General features: G+C 41.5%; 1 protein-coding gene across 1 annotated transcript; it reads right to left on the bottom strand.

The window, feature by feature from the left end:
* Positions 1-166: 166 nt before the first annotated feature.
* On the bottom strand, positions 167-17,534 carry uhrf1bp1 (UHRF1 binding protein 1). Its single transcript, XM_046396614.1, has 21 exons — positions 17,292-17,534; positions 14,573-14,735; positions 13,252-13,290; positions 12,928-13,019; positions 12,634-12,823; positions 12,243-12,383; positions 11,966-12,136; positions 11,507-11,687; positions 10,754-10,840; positions 10,024-10,194; positions 9,600-9,739; positions 8,254-8,395; positions 7,686-7,879; positions 6,338-7,545; positions 6,001-6,185; positions 5,784-5,923; positions 5,476-5,626; positions 4,587-4,843; positions 4,377-4,485; positions 3,858-3,949; positions 167-2,949 (listed from the first exon to the last, which is right to left on the bottom strand). The coding sequence occupies exons 1-21, from the start codon at positions 17,333-17,335 to the stop codon at positions 2,833-2,835; spliced, it is 4,014 nt and encodes a 1,337-aa protein (XP_046252570.1). The 5' UTR covers positions 17,336-17,534; the 3' UTR covers positions 167-2,832.
* Positions 17,535-17,602: the final 68 nt, after the last annotated feature.

Below are 17,602 nucleotides of genomic sequence, written 5' to 3'. Positions count from 1 at the left end.
TTTGGAAATCTGTACTCTATAGTGAGATTAAAGTGAATTAAGAATCTCACTACAGAAATAACCGACTTTAAAGTCCAAGTTTCTGTGTATTACAACAACAAAAATGTGGATGCTGGAACAGATACTGTAACACGGAAACATGGATTTTCTATTGAAACAACTGAAATGTGTTCAGCAATTAATCGTTTATTTTTTCACTTTTAAAATATTTTCAACATACTAGCTCTGGTTCACAGAACCAATTTTATATTAGTCTCAATGAAGTGATAAAGACAATACAAAATTCAATGCAACTCTACACAGCTGACAAAAATACTGTCTCAATACAGGGTCTCAAACAACTGCGTTACGTAGGAAGATTTCACAAGGACTCATCTGCAATCCTTTGAGGTGATTTACATTAAAACGAGTGCAATTTCAAGTGAATTCATCACACAAGTGCAAGTAATTCACAAGGCATAAACTTTTACATCACTTCAGTACATGCATCTGCTTTCCTGGTGCGGACATTTTGCCAGGTCATTCGCATGAGTGGAACGAACTCATTGGGAAGTGAGTCACTTCCTGTCCATTTCTTCCTTTCTGCATGGTTGTGAGCAGAAGGAACTCAGCACCAGTTTTACAGCAGAGTAGGGATGCTACTTAACACTGAGGCCTGACTAAGGAGGGGGGGAACTGGATAAATATCATAGCTACATGTTGCGTCCAGCATGGGAAGTTCAATTTCGTACCACTGTATGTTTTTGTCTACTAAGGCCATGCAAAAACAAACACCAAAAGCTGAGAAGAACTCTAACTATAAGTGATAATGAGGTTAAATGGCAGTATCTCTGCTTTATTACACTAATAGAGTGAGGACATGTTGGTCACATATGCAAGTTAGAAGAAAACATTACAACCTGGTAGACAGGTAAATCAATTTTCTGTGACATTGGTCACAGTAAAAAGTGAAGAATCCCATATCAAAAATGTGTAGTGTTACCATTCTTTGTCATGTTTTTGGTTACACCAAAGCTGTCGTTCTATTGCTTAAATATCTTACATTCCTCTTGAGGAAAGCAAATCTGTCATTCATAGCTTGCAAGGCAACCAAAGTAAAAAGAAAAAGAAAGATATTTTGAATAGAGGGTGCTGTGGCAGGTTACAGCCACCAGGGGTCTCCCAAGCACACAATGGGACAATGATGAAGTTGTAACAGCTGTGTAACCATAAAGCTGGGCAACATACTCCAAAGGCTAATCCACTGATTTAACAACAGAACATTTGTACTTTAAATGTAGCTATCCGAGAAGTAATTTTCATTAAAAACATTCATAAAATAAATGGTATACTGTTAAACAGTCATTCTAATGAACAAATGCATCATTGTTTGAATCCATGCATATAACAGGTTTATGCATAGAAAAAAAATTGAATGGCAGCAGGTCTGATAGATACAACTTCCAGCAGATCAGGATTAACAGTGAAAAGTTTCAGTTTTTGTAATGAATTTAAATGACAAACTGTTTGAGCATACATTATCAGTACCACAGTTTGTTTTAATGTCATTTTCTTTGATTGATATGGCTTTAGTAAACTGTAAAATAACTCTGGTCTAACATAAAACACATGCTTTGACAAATCTAAATAAATATACACATTGACTGTGCTCAGAGGTAATAATAACACTAGCACTCTGACTTGTTTCCTGGCAAGCTACAAAACAAGTTTGAAGGAGATCGAGTATTATACCTCTGGTAGTTGGTATAATCCAAATCTTCTTTAAACCAGAGATTTAGAGTAAAAAGACTAACCCAGTTACAATACTGAAGCTACTGTGCAACCTGCTCTCCACGACTGGGGGGGAGAGGTCGAAAGGCGTGTTGTCTGGAGTGGACAGTGAACCACGGAGCACACTGTTTCACAGTACAAAAGAAGCATGATCAACATTTCACAACACAGAGTAAAATAACACTGGGGAATGATTAATCCCGCTTTTTGAGAACGTAGAGAACTTGATAAGAGTGTGTAACCATTCCACCTTGGTGATAAAGCAAGCGAGGTGGAAACAGAAATGCATCGGTCTCTCCATGAGAGCAGTGCACTTCTACTTTCTTTAAAAACAAAGTGCATTGCTTTCCCTACCTTTCACAACACATTTACAAGTAACAGCTGTTAATAATTTTTTTTTTAGAATACTTTTAAATGAAAACAAGCACACACCTAATGGAGGTAACTTACATTTGGATGTCTATACTCTTTATGACTATGCTAGGTGTAATTTAGCACTATTCACAAAGCATGCTTGACAGCAAGTTGTGTTTCATAGAGGGAGCGCCTGATGGACTAGCAGCTGTCTGGCAGTGTCGGAGCAGGTGAGAGAAGGTTTTGGCAGGTGCTCCACTCCACAGCATTTCCGTAAAACAAATAACTAGCTGGATAGAATTAAAGCTCGATGATGTTTACTTTTGCATGCTGTGTGACAAACACTAAAACCACATAATGAGTTTGCTGTCCACACTGATTTGGATGAGAAATAACCACAATAATCTGAGGAATATCTAGACTGCCAGATAAAAAGCAGTACAGTTAATGTTCTTATAAGTTAATTTACTATGTGCCCCTTTTCATGACTGTTACAGGGGCTCTCTTGTAATATTACCAGTGTGATACAGCAAGTGGGATGTGATCCAAAGCCACAACTTGGATTCATCTTCTTTTCAAACATGTCCAATGGCCAGACATGCTTTAAATGAGTCTTGCTGGTTCCTGCCATTCAGCCTGATACATCCCATCACTGTTCCTCGTCAGGAGCAGCGATACAGTGACTTGAGAGGTAAGAGACAGAGAGGCTCAGAGGGTAAACGTGGGGTCATACTTCTTGACTTCCAGAAGGAGGCGTTCTTGTTCTCTGAGGGCCTGAGTGAGAGCAGCCTGAGCATCAGAGAGCTGTGACTCCAGGGTTTGTCTCTGTAAAAGGATTATTGGATTGGTTAGCTTTGGCTACAGCTAGCACATGCCTTGGCTAGGTGCTACAAGCCAAGTGGGTGGATATCAGATTCTGAGAGAGAGCAACAGGTGTTATTACAAGATCACACAATCGTGTGTACTTGAACACATCTCTGTGCTGTCCATCTTAGAGCTGACCAGTAACAGGACACTAGTAGTCCAGCTGTACTTCAGATAGACAGTACAGATTACTGTGAAATTAAACACGAGTAGAACCTGTGAACCAAAGTGAGCTGAGGTTTAAGTGTCTTCATCTGACCAATAAGAAATTAAAGAAACAATAAGCTCTGTGAAAGTAATAATCATAATACAGAACCATAAGCAGCCTCACGGGCAAAAAAGCATTGATATTCATCCGTACACAAAGAGGTCCTTTTGTTTGCTGTGAAACAGACAAAACCAAAGCCACCACTGACACGATAATGTACTATGTTTTTGAACACGTTACCGCAAGTGACTGGGTTGAAATTGCAGCACAATGACAAGTAACTCTTACTTCAAATATGGCTTTAAAAACATGCTTTTGGTATAAAGAAAATGCTCATACATGCCAAAGTTGGTCAATAAATTAACAGTGTACGACAGTATATTTCACCATAAGCGTTGTTTTAAGAGGCCTACTTCCTTTGCTTCATTTTTAATGTCAAATGTATAAAAAAAGAAACCCTGAGTTACTACTTTTTTTCATAAAATGTACCTTGAGATATTTAAATAGGATAACATGGCCACACATCTAACACAAAAAACTTTTCTAGTTTAAAAAAACCACATGTAAGGTTCATGACCTCAGTATTTTTACATGTCCGACTACACGCTTGGCTGCAGACATCTGAAACATGTATAGAGTACCATACTGCTTGGGCTTCTACCTCGTTCTGCTGTCGAATGCAGGAGGAACCGTTTTGCTTTTCCAAGCCACCGAGGGGAACACCTGCTGAGGCTCTAGGGTCCGTCCCTTCAGCTGCAACCAAAAAGGAAATGGTACAGGTCACTTTCTGTTCGTGTTTCTGTGAAGACGTCACAGCAGATGCTGGCAGCTGGAGCTTTTGTGGTTTTACAGTTCATGATCCTGCTGATATTTGCCTGTATCCACGGTACTGACAAGCATTAAACATCTGTCATAGTGCACAAAGTTCAAGTTCAAAAACAAGTTATTTTTGTGAACTTGTTTCCTTGAACTTTATTTCTGACCTGTAATCCACCTGTGGACATTTCAGTTATTGTATGGACAAGATCGGACTGATACATGCAATTTTATTATGAATTGGCAGATTTTTTTCTTCTATTTTGTTGTCTCTGTATATTTGTCCTTATTTTGCCAACAATGTTGAATTCTTTTTCCAAAATAAAAGATATATAAATAAAAAAAAGATATTTTCCTCACTCACCTTTGAGCCTCATGATGCCATCTTCACTGCGTTCGAGGAGCAGCTGATCCACAACGAATGAGGCTGGGACAGGTTGAGGGGCTGTGGGGTAGATTTTAGGGCTATCATCCTAAGAGAGACAAAAATTATGATATTAATATTAATCACATACCTCAACACTGTAAATTCAAAATAAGTTGACTCCAAATCCAGACACTACCATTGACCCACCTTCATCGTGATGGTGACGTTGCTCATGTGCAACTTCATAGGCTGACCATCAACACTGAATTCGTCTTCGAGAAAAGGGCCGATGTTAGCCACTGTGGAGGCTAACAGCTCTGCCTTGCAGTCTTGCACTCTCACATCCAGGAAGCCCAGTGACTCAGCCAGAGCAGAGTGTCGGGCGGCAGATGGACCCATTTCTGCTCGCATGCACACAGCAGGAGAGCTCCTGCTACCCTGCTTCTGGACTGGCCTGCCTGGAGCTTCAAAGGTGAGAAGGTACAGTGAAGAGGGAATAACACGTTTGGGGGACAAGTAATATTTTAGATGATCTCCTTGAATAAGAAACACACATTCAACTGATTAAAAGGGCTTCATACGTCAAATAGGTCATCAGTGGAGTCTTGTCATTTGTGAATTTTTGCCATGTGAGAGCATCAGATGGACCTAACTCTTAACATGCTTGTCCTTGCAAATTTACTGCTGCATTTACAACACAAGCATTAGTGGGTCCTGAGGTGGGAAACTGGCAGTAAATAATTCCCTAAATATTGATATCTCCTACTAGCACATGGCTCCATGCAGGAAAAGAACATTTCAGGGACAGACTGCATGTGTGAGAGGGGTTGTTGTTTAAAACTGTTACGATAAATATTTCAATATTTCAATAAATATTTAGATAATACCTGAATTTTTTGTTAGTTTTTAAGCTCTACAGATATGCCATTCAGAATTTTATAAAATTAAAACCAATCCAGTCCAAATAAGACTGACTTTAATGGGACATAAATGGAGAAACATGGAAGGAGTGGTAGCACTGATGAGCAGATGCAAATTACCTTTCCGGTGTTGGCTAATAGAAAACAAACTGCATAGAAGCAATATTCCAGGTTACCTTGTATCAGCCCAGCCAGCAGGTCTGATACCCTGACAGTGCCCATCTGCACAGGGCTCAGATTCTGGACTTCTACAGCCACAACTTGGTCTTCTCCCTTTACCTCCATGGTACAGGCTGTTTCACTCAGGATCAGCAACAACACTGAGGACTGAAGCAAGAGCAGAACACAATGAAGTCACTTTTAAGTTTTTGAGTACATGATTTTAATTATTCTTTGAGACATTAATTTGTTCAGAAAAATAATGTCAATTCAATGACAAATTCAGTCTATCCATGAAATCTGTCATATGAGCACAGTAACCCACCATATCCTGAGATACGTCCTCAGTGCTTTGGGACAGAGAGCTGCTGAGGTCAGCTGATGAACCTCCCTCTGTCCCAGGAGCTGGGCTACCTCGACTGCCAGCAGGAGTGTTGTTGGGACGCATGGACTCCATACCTGACTCTGGAAACAGGATACAAAACTTATAGGAGACATCACCTGCACAATTTAGAGAAATTCCTTGGTAGTATTTTCAGTACCTGTGTCCATAAGAACAAAAAAATTGTCGCTGACATCACTGTCCACGGAGAGATTTTCATCAGGCAGGCTGCCATCCAAGATAGCGCTATCAAAGGAATGCTGGGAAGGCGACTGCTTCATGGTTGGGTGGCGCAGGCTGCCAGCCAGAGAGGGGGAGGACTCTTCAGAACGCTGGACCTGTTCCCTTTGCACATACACACATAAACACACACACACACAAACACACAGTCGTTAAGGGACAGCCAGTAAAAGCATGTGGTGCTCAGTTTGGGTTCCACACGCACACAAATTATTATTGTGTTGCAAACAGCCCAGTAGGAGAGCGTTAGCACCTACTTTGCCTGCGGACTGAACAATTTGCTCATCCCTGAGCCACGACTCAGCATGCTAAAGGCGTCTTTCGTAATTGAAAACGCCCCTTTGGTCAGATCCAGCGAGGCACTAATGGCATCTTTGGTCACATCCTTGGTGACATTAATGGCGCTTGACAGCTCTCCCTCCAGGCTGAAGGTTGATGGTTCGCGGGAGAGGACAGGGGAGTGCACAGGTGAGAGTGCAGGTGAGAGAACAGGGGTTTCCTCCTGCGTTGTGAGACAATCCAAGCCCTCCTCCACGGCCTCACATGCCTCCTCCACCACCCCGTCTTGCTCATCCTGATCAAAAGCGTCGTTGACGGAGGAGATGCCGTTTTCTAACCCGCTCTCCTCCACAACCACATCTGCAGAATGATGAGCGGGGGAGATGTCAGAGTCCGTAATGCTGGGACTGTCTGTCTCTGGGGTGTGCGGGACCTCTTCCTCGGGCTCTAAAGAGACTGGAGGCAACAGGAGGCCCAATTCTGCAGAGTCCACAATGAGGGAAAGACACACTGTAACAGGTTTTGTCTTCTGGCCATGAGCCTGCTTGACATCTCGTACATCCCGGCCCATCTCTGCCCCAAGTCTAGCCATGGCATCCTTCATCCTCAGCAGGGCAACATACTGGTAGTGGTTGAGCCACATCTTCACTGGAGTGATGGCATGGGCCAAGAGGTGGACAGAAGCAAGTGAAGCCTCTTCCTGCTCGGAAGAAGGCTGGTGGGCTCTGCTGGGACTGGAGGAGGAAGACGGTGAACCATTGTTAAAGGCAGAGGGCTGACACATCCACACAGACATGGCAAAGGGCTCAACAAAAGGCTGGGTTCTGCCTTTAGGGAATTGCCGAGCTCCATCAAAACCTAGAGACACACGAGAAAGACTGAGAGACCACACATCCTGGGGTCGAAGCTGCTTCATGTTCAGAGGCTGGGGCTCCGTCTCTTGAGAGTGCTGGAGGAAGGTGGATGGGATCGGGTGGAAGGCACTCTGGTCTCTGGGGTAGGGGCACGGAGGTGTGGGCTGGAAGAAAGAGCAGCTGGCGAACTTGTCATAGGTGCTGTTGAGGTCAGCTCTGGACCCGTGAGGGCAGTGGCGGGTATTGCTGAGTGCCATCTGGGGTACAATAACAGAGAGGGACTGTGGACGCTCTGGATGGTCCAATATGGAAGAATCCAAGGGGATTATCAGCTACAGAAAGCAACAAGAAAACAGTCATATAAACCAGCAATTTACAAACATTTGTATAAAAGGCAGCAGGCACAGACAAAGGGCTACAAAAACATTTTAACTTTAAAACCATCAATATGTAAAAATCTTTGTTTATTCACCTTGAGCTGAGCTGCATCAATACGAATGTCGACATGCTCGTCAGCCTTGCTACTATCTTGCAAATGGTAGAAAGCTTTGACCTGATCCAGGGTGTGCAGCAGACCCCTGGAGAACAGATTGATCCACAGCACGCTGGCTGGGTCTACACAGAGCTGGAGGCTGTTCAGCTGAGCATACAGGTTTGAGGTGGGGACTGGAAGAGCGGGAAAAAGACAAGAGTTGCTGCTACAGGATATTCACATGCGATCATTTGTAACTACAGCATCAAGTACAAAACCAATCTGAATATTAACAAGGAATTAAGTAACAAAGTCCTGTTTTCAAGACAAGAATAAATTCAAAAATATTACGCATGATGTTGATGTAACAAGGCAGAAGCAGAATATCTATAGTTCATATAAAACTTTACGTAATAAAAAATAAGTCTAATTTTAGACCACAACATGCAAGTAGAGAATACATACATTATTTACACAAATCTAAACCTTAGATGTAAATATAATATATACATATATATATATGCATACAGTGTATTAAAAAAGAAAAGAAAAAACAACTGCATGATACCTGATAAACTGGGGTTGTCAGGAAAGTAGTACTCAGTAAACTGCAGATGAACTGCTGGTATGTTGTCAGGCAAACGTAGAGCTTTGCGATTACAGGATAACAAAGATTGAGTCTTCTTGTTTTGACGGCCTCTTGTAGACACCTAAATGTTGAGGTGCAGAGGTTAGAAGGGTAGAATTTGATTTTTCATTTATCTGTTCCACTCAAGACACAACAACAAAGAAAAGGAACTCAATAACTCAACAAAAGTACAAGAATGTGGCACATAACAGAACTAAACCACCTGCGACTTCATAAACTGAAGGTGGAGACCCAGACATGTGCAGGAATGTCCCCTGGGTGTCTTTTTTCTATCAAATGGGGAACTAGTGTCTTAAACTTAAAATAACTGGAAGTGTGATATTCTTTCATTATGAAAAGTGAGAAAATTCCAAAGTGAAAATGGAGAAGCAGCCTGAGAGTGTAATTTGCAGCGATGATGATGATGGTGGTGGTGGGGGTGTCTCAGCCTCAAATGAATGGAACTGAAGTGAACTGATTGATTACACAAAACTGTGTTACACACAGCATTGTGGAAATATAACATATAATCAATCTGATCAAACATATCAGATAGTTAGTCTGAAAGAGACTTCTGTTCCTTCAGTTTGGCCTGTCAGGGAGATGCCCCTAGGGCTCCTCACCTAAAAGCCGTTTTTCTAGATCGAAGTGACCGCAATTGATGAGCACACCGAAGGCACACGACGCCCATGTCAGATAGTTAACTGTAAAACCAAAGTTTTGGAGAGGAGCCACACCTTATTTTCTTAAAAATGATCCTAATCCCGAGTGCGCTGAAGAAAAATCACAGTCGGGCTTCATCTTGATAGTAACTGTGTCAAATCTTGTTTTCATCAACTAATCGCTCTATTCATGGTTTACACACACACACACACACACACACACACACACACACACTATCCACTACTTGTTATTTCATATGGTAACAGAAGCAGTTATGTCATGAATGAAACATCTTAGAGTACGATTTCATGTTTAATTTATTTAAGAGACAGTGAAAAAGGGGTTGCTGATATTGTCATTTTGTATGATGCACTGTAGATCAAGAGTTATGTGGTTGTTCAATTTAAGCTTTTAATATGATAAAAGCCCCTGTTTTCTCGGCATTAGTAGCATCTATAATGACTAACTGCAGTCATTATAAATAAATCCAAAACCTCTGATGCTTTATCACTGTTACAATTTCTAAACGCAAAGCGACTTCTAGCTGTGTCAGATACAATGCCTGACTGCTCCACTGCTTCTGTTAAAGCGGTAAATCAAATCAGCTGATGGTTAAAGCTTGCCTGGTGAATGTCCACATCATCGATCCTGACCACCACACAGCTAGATCGCAGCCTCTTCAGAGATGAACCCACGGTGGCAGAGTTCCTGCTGGACCCCCGGTCTGTGTCAGAGGGGCTCGACTTGGGACTAGACTGTCCATCTACAGTGGGGACATGGAAGAGAAAACACTTTATTACAAGCAGAGATGACTCACTCACAGAAGAGCAGGTCTGCCTCTGAGTTAGACCATGACAATGGCGATCAGGATTAATTCCACAGATAATAACCTCAAAATGTTACTGTCTTTTGTATTTTTATGACAGCTTTTATTGTTTCCTGGTTGTGTTGATGGAATCAATATATCTCTGCATGATTATATCTTTGTTTATCCATCACAAAAGAAACAGATTTCCAAAACCTTGTACATTAATTCTGGATTAATACCTTGAATTATCTTTGCAGGGGGGTCTTTGGATGACTGGGGCACCTCACTATGTGGTCCTGGGAGCCAAGAAGCCTCTGCTCTCCTCTGATACTCCTGCAGCAGTTTCCCAGCCCACTGGGCCTGAGCCTCCATGGCCCCACTGTGGCGTTCCCAGTGTTGACATCCATCAGCTGTTAGAGCAGCAGCAAAGATGATTAAGCAACCATTCTAGGCCTAAAACCAATTTCCTGTGAAGAAAACCTGACACAAGTTTGCTTATATTTGTTAATCTTGACATCTTTGTTTATCTGTTTGCCTGTATTGTCCTTGCAAACTCAGCCACTTTTTTTAAAGTTGCTATTCACATTTGCTATGCGTGCATATACACAAACACATTGTGTGTGGTTATATATAGATTCTGCACTTAAAGTTGTTCTCTGTCTATCCCCCAAAGACTGTATTTTTTAATCAAAGAGAACAGCAAAATAAAAGCTTTTTTCCAACTTTGTTTAATTGACCATAATCAGCTTTAGAGGAGACTCTGCTGTTCTACATTCTACACTTGAGGAATTCCACAAAGAATAATGGCACTGGACTCTCCCAGGCCATTAGCCTGCTTGAATAGTAATCCTCATAACAGCTAGTCATGAATGAATGAATGAATGCTGTGGTTACAGTGGGAGCAGGACAGAGCCTGTGGGTAAACTGCAGTGAAAAGCACTGAGAGAAGGGCCCAGTCATCACACTCACCAGGTCTGTGGACAGGATAGTAGTCAAAACCCAGCTTCCTGAATGTCAGCTGCATGGCGCCTTGCAAGCCTGGTGGAGGAGGCTCATCTGTGCAACATCACATGATGTTGTTAAAAAAAACAACAACTTAAGTAACTATCTGTGAAGTGTTTAATAGTATTTTAGGGATTCCTCCAAGCACACAATGTTGGCTTTGGCTTCATCTTGAAGTAAATCAGCATTTCAATTCACAAGGGGTGATTGGTAAGTTCATGGACTAAGAAAAGACTAAATTTTTGTGTAATATTTGTGTTAAAGCATACAGTACCCCCCACCCCTCCACACACACACATTTAAACAGTGGTCATGAAGGATACAGATTCTTTCTTTGTAGAAGTCAGTTTAACAGTAGTGATTATGTCATTATTACTGTCACAATGGCAACCACTGAGCTGATTGTTCCTCATATTTGTTCCGAGGATGCCTCCAAGTCCTCATGGACCTCCCTGGATGACGAGCCTGTGAGGCCGAGGTAGCGGACGACTGTTCAAAGGCCAATGACAGTGCTGAACTGCAATTTTTGATGACCCGAAAAAGAGATACCACAAAGGTTAATTTCAGACATTAAGCATATTCACTCGAAGAACTGGACCGCACGATCATGGAACAAGAATTGTATAACTCAACGGCATAAACTTATCAATCACCCCTCATACTGTACTTGAGTTACAGGACAATAAAGATGACGTGGTGGGTGAGTTACTTCCAGCTAACCTTCATCCATTGAGGAACTGTCATTACATATGTGTAAATCCAAGCGGGATATGAAGGTGTGGTAAGAAGACTCCTTGACATCGTAGAGATCAAAGTACTGACTCATGTTGCTAGGGGTGCCAGCAGGAGCAGGCGGAGACTCTGTCCAGAGGCTGTGGAGACCAGGAGATGGAGGAGCAGTCTAAAAACACAAAAGAGACAAAAACGTCATTTACTAATTACCATCATTTGACGGCTATAAGTCTGAGTTTGTGCTGAAAAGACTGCACCATACCAGGAATAAAGGCTGTTTAAATGTGCCATACAAAGGCAAAAAAGAAGAATTATTTAGATGAATAAGGCACATAAGTTTTAAAATTAATAATTGCCTAAATTTTCCCTTAAACATATGAAGTCTGCATGGTTTTTCTTCATAGTGATTTTTTTCCATAACACTGATGAACAGGAAGGAGGCGGGACCTGTAGGGATTCAGCAGTCCTGCTCTTCCTCTGCTGGGCAGACTTCTCCATGGCCTCACTGAGAGATTTGGCATAATGGATGATGGCCTTGAGCTGAGAGTCTGTCAGGACCCACAACAGGTCATCCAGAATGAAAAGAAGCTTGGATGCCAGCACATTACAGTCCTTTATCTAGAAGGCAGCAAAAAGATGGCAGCAGTTTAGTTGAGGTAACTTTTGTGATTTCTCAACAGTTTCACAACAGAAATGTAAATGAGTGGTAGCCACGCAAACCCACTCTGCGTTTTAGAGCGATGCGAATGCGACCCTGGTTGGTGATGAGACGTAACGGGGTGCTACCAAGGTCCTGGTCGTCACTCTCAATGGCATCTGCCTCAATTCGTAGACTCTGCCAGTTAATTTCTTTGAATGTCAACACCTGGTTGAAACGATAAACACACGAAACCACCCAGCTGTGATCAAACACAAAAACACCTTCTGTAAAGGGAATGATTGGTATTAGTGTGGCAGAGCCAGAGACTGAAAGGGTAGAAAGGGTTAGGTTACAAGACCTCATTCTGTTTCTTTGTTAAAAGTACTCAGGTACTCAGATGGCATTGCATACAACATCCAGACAGAGCATTGTCAACGCTCGATGAGGAGGGGGATAAAAGTGTGCTGCGCTGTACCTCTCCTCTCTTTGGGTCGGTGACGCGGGTGTAGCGGAGGTCGCTGCGTTGCCATTTGGGGTTGAGGCTGTTGCCTTGCAGCTGCCAGAGCTCGAAGGAGGCGTGGAAGGCACGAGCCTGCACCTTGATGGTGATGGAGTTGATCCTAACAGACATGCCCTCAACCACTTTCTCTGCAAAGCCGTACTCGCTGTAAACACACAAAGTCGGCGGGAGTGACTGGAAAATGTCCACCATATACACAACATGGGGTGCAGCATAGCTCTGTTTAACACGTGATGTATGCTGGCTTACCTCTGGCCTGCTGTGATAGCTATAGGAGAGGGGCCATTGGGTGGTCGTGGCTCCTCACATGTCCTCATTTCTACTTCTACCTTATCCAAGAACTGTACAAAAGAGGAAGCAGTAATACTCCGCACACAATTGAGCAAGTATAAATATGAGAAGTAACCCATCATTTCCTAACAATAACGGGGCAGAGAGCACAGCCTACAGAGCACTATGACAAAACAGTAAAATGACTATGTACCATAGCTTATTTTTGGATTGAAACATGAAGGGAGAAGTTTTTTGTTGCTGAAATGTGCAAGACCTCTGGAGAAGGGCAGAAATTCTTACCAAGCAAATGGGGCTTGTTTTTAATTTTGTCCATTGTATCTGAAAAGGAGAGGACAGCAAAGCCCACAGAGTCAGTCACAAACACTTGCCACAGCAATTCTGCTCTGCTTATTATTCACTGGGCACAAGGACGCAGTGAACATCAAGCTCCAACAAAGTGATGCAAGAGCAACAACAATAACTGCCAAGCAGTAATATCTGGAGTCATATTACCATTTCTGTTCCACAATCAAATATCAACTCAGACTGTCAAGTTATTATTACCTTAAATCAGATAAACTAAGCAAATGGGAATTAAAGATTGAATTCATTATTAGACAAACAAAAAAAAAAGAAAAAAAATACCCTTAATGTTCAATTTAAAAACTACTGCTATAATGTAAGATAACAGTTAGGAATATTTTGGTCTTCACATTAGAGCTTTTATTAAAAAGATAAGTCTGGACATTTCAGAAAAGATGGGAAAAAATGACAACACAACAAGTGCATGTCAGCAAGCAGCTGCAAAGCAGAAGTTTTTTCTCTGGCTCAGCAGTTAACTGGTGGCAACGCCACAAACCTCATTTATAACTTACACTTTAAAAGATAACACTACACACATTTCTAGATCAGTCAAACTGAATGACAAGGAATTCGCTGTAAAACACGTCAAATATTATTGGGGAAGCTGTAAAAAATATGTTGTGAATTGGGTTTGAATATTTCAGCCAGTAAAACAAGCATAATACATACATACATAATATTATTATATGGAATACTTTCCTACAGTGTTGTAAAATGTTTGCTTCCTACTTCAAAGCTACTTTTTATCGAAACTGAATGAGAATTTGAGGTTCAAGATATTGATATGCATTGTGTAGAACACACTTCAGTAACAAGATGAATAATCTCACTGAATTTTTTAAGACATCGTTTTAAACACGTAGTATTATTGGGATTATTTGGCAACACAAACCAACCATCCTGACAGCTCTATAGGCACCAGTCAGTATATCTCAGGATCACTCCAGCCTCCGGCCTTTCGTGTCCCTCTGAATCGCAGCTCTCTATCATCAACAACAAGCACTGGTCTGAAGGCTCATAACGTTGCCAGCCGTGCCTCCAGCAGTGCTTATCTCTGAAGCACTGACACTGCTCATTTCCTCTACGACTCCATGCAGTCAGGAGCAAGCTCTTTGACATTAATTAACAGAGAACCTTTGTTTTATTGCATTATGGAGATTTTTTCCTGTACATTTTGTACCTGAATAGTCTTAGAAAGGGAGACAGCCTCACCCATTAGACCAGCCACACAATCAGGTTTGACTAGTAGGAAACATACCCTGATGGCGGCTTTGTTGCAGTAGACCCGTGTGACAGCCAGCCAGGTAGGCAGGTCAAGCATGTTCTGCAGAACCTCTTCATCGAGCTCGAGGTTGGAGAGCTGGCCCTCCCCCTTCAACGTGCTCAGATTGATTTTATCCGGGGACAGATTCTTGGTGAACCTAAGCAAAGGAACCAGATAAAAACGTTAAAATAAAATGTTTTAGTTGAATACTTGCAGTCTAAATCGGGAGGAGGTTCATAAAACTTTTATCGGGGAAACACCTGACATCATCAGCATACGTCACTGATGATCTGGCTGACAGAAATAGCCTAAATTCAATTATGCAGCTTGGCCAAGATGTTTTTGAAGTGGTTCAACTGAATGAGTCATCCTGGAAAACCATAGCAGCCTCCTTACTAGGATCCCACAGCTGAACTCCCCATTGAGGTTAACCTCTCTGAGGGTACTTACGTAGCGAGCCAGCAGGCCAGAAATAAGATGACCCCACACAAGGTAGATATGGTCTCAACGGGAGCAAATCAGTTCCTTAAGTATCACAAACACCAGGTGACTGAACACTGACATGGCAAATCCCAGAGACATTTCAGACATCGACCAAGAGCCGACAAGTGACAAATGTCAAGCAAAACGGCTTCAGAGTGTGGCTCACAGTTTGTTAAATGAAATTAAAGAAAATAGCACAATGACACATGAATGCCATTCAATTTGTCAAAGCATCTGACACAGTTAGGCTCAATATCGTGCTGTACCTGATAAGCCAGTTAAACCTTAATCTTCTCTTTGACATTTGGGAACAAAATAACAGCTCAACACTTGACTCCGGAAAATGAACATCACACACCCTCCAAGGACTTTTAGTGAGTCAAGCTCAAGGTGCAAAACTAGTTCACATGCCCCACAATACAAAAAACAGATATGATTCAAAAGTACAACAATACGCATTTTGATACAGTTTTCTTTGGGACTGAAGGAATATAAAGAAGCGACTTTAATGTCCTTCATTATTATGACCTACATTAGAGCTGCATAGTGGTTTTAATTTTTATAAAACTAGGAATATAGACGAATTACTGAGATTAGTGTGGTTCAGAGAGAACAGAAATTCCAGAGCTTTTCAAAAGGAAGAAAGAAGTCATTGTGCAAACCTTTCCAAAAGCACAACTGTTTGGTTTTACAACTGAACACTACTCAGATCATTCTGAAAAGATTAACATAAAGGAATTACCTCTTGAAGCAGTCACCTTAAATCCAACAATCCTTCTTTGGCTAAACAATTCCGCTATATGTTAGGTTTAGTTTGAGTTTGAATGTTTACAGCAAAAAAAAAAGGAAAAAAAAGCATAGAATGACAGAATAAAGTAGGTTAAAAAGATACGTGAGGAGGTACTTGGACTGTAAAGCAGACAAATATTAAAACCCTTTTAGCACCATAATAATAGATATATTTATTAAAACGGCTGGTCTTTTTTGTCTATTTTTGTCAATAATTGTGTCATATAATTTGAAATACACATAAAATACACATACCGGTGTCACCGGTGATCCCCGTGGTTTTAAAAGGGTTAATGTGTTTGCATGTCTACCTACCAGGTATGTGACTAGTGAGTTCTGTCTGGTGCAAATAATGAATTATTCATTGACACAACCAACAGAGGGGAGGAGAATCTGATTTAGTCAAAGAGAAAACCTCTGATTTAAGTATTATGATCAAATTAACCTTTACCCCATTCTGCTGGGGCAAGAGAGACCTTTCAAACACATATCAACATTGCTCTCCCACCCAAATGTATTTCTTAACAACTGTCAACAGTGCCAAACCATCAGCAACAGAAAATACACCGTGTTCTGACACAATAAAACCAAAAAGGAGGCAAAAGAGCAGGCCCTGAGAAGAGACATCACATGTAGACGATCTGAGACCAAGTATTGAGAAAACAAAAATCTAATGAAATACGATGTTTGTTTAAGTATAGCAGGGTGCAAGATTGAAAAAATGTTGCTGTGAAATGATTAGGATGGTTGAAGCATTGCTGTCGACTCTGACAGCAAACCTCAGATGAGAAAATGCATTCATCCAGGTGGAGTAGGCCAAACAGCCTGACACACACACCTGAATGAACTCAAACTTCCTCAGATTTAGATTACAGCAAGAACAGCCTTTTAGTAGCCCAAAAACCATACCTGCTTTTAGGACATAAGGATATAAAAGATAAAATACCTGCTCCATAATAAAAGCCTTTTCTTTCCTTCTGCTTGTGGAGGTTCATTTTTAGACTGTAAATAAACAAATGTAATTGTTGTATTTAGGGCCCTGGACCGCTAAGTGGCAGAAAACCACAAAGAAAGAAAGCAAGGGGGGGTATGGGTAGACCTCCTACAACATTGATGAGATATAAGGTCAATTGAATCTAAAGTAATAGCTTATGACAGAATCAAGAACATGTGTACAGATTAGTAAAAGTAATACAGTTAACGTTAAATGTTTCGGTCATGTTGAACTGGTTTGCTGCGTTCACTGTCCCCGTCAAGACTCCTCACGTTATTCCCATGTAGCGTTAAGCTAACGTGGTAACCGCTGTGGAAATCAATGTAGCTACATGTACACATCAAATACCAGCCAACTAACGCTTGCTGTGTTGTAGGTAGTAACGCTAACAGCATTACCCAGCTGGGCTAACCGGCTAACGTTAATATGACAAAAGATGACTCTTACCTTGACAAGTGCTTCAGAATTTGCTTTTTAATAATTCCGGCCATTTCAATAAACGTTTGTCTTATACGATGCCAGCCCCTCTAAAATAAACATATACTAGCTTACAGGGATCTCTACACTGTACACAGCCCTGGCTTTGTGCATCTTTTTAGCCGCTGTTGGCACAGCACAGCACAGCACAGCACAGCCTAGCTGCTACCTCGCTAAACACCGGACAGCCACTGACTGTCTTCCAAACACACACACACACGATATTCCGCGGAGAAAACATACCTGCTCCAACGGCACAACGACGCCATCTGCTGGATGTT

This window comes from Scatophagus argus, chromosome 8 (genome assembly GCF_020382885.2).
Source record: "Scatophagus argus isolate fScaArg1 chromosome 8, fScaArg1.pri, whole genome shotgun sequence".
Classification (NCBI taxonomy): domain Eukaryota; kingdom Metazoa; phylum Chordata; class Actinopteri; family Scatophagidae; genus Scatophagus; species Scatophagus argus.
This window is presented reverse-complemented; position numbering and strand designations above follow the sequence as displayed.

What these genes read in the sequence shown, in the direction of transcription:
- uhrf1bp1 (XM_046396614.1), bottom strand. Translation starts at nt 17,335, where the DNA reads ATGGCCGGAATTATTAAAAAGCAAATTCTGAAGCACTTGTCAAG. An exon ending in CCCTGCAAAGATAATTCAAG is followed by an intron (nt 9,740 to 10,023) that starts GTATTAATCCAG and finishes TCCCCACTGTAG; the next exon opens with ATGGACAGTCTAGTCCCAAG. An exon ending in GCTGGCTGGGCTGATACAAG is followed by an intron (nt 4,844 to 5,475) that starts GTAACCTGGAAT and finishes TCACCTTTGAAG; the next exon opens with CTCCAGGCAGGCCAGTCCAG.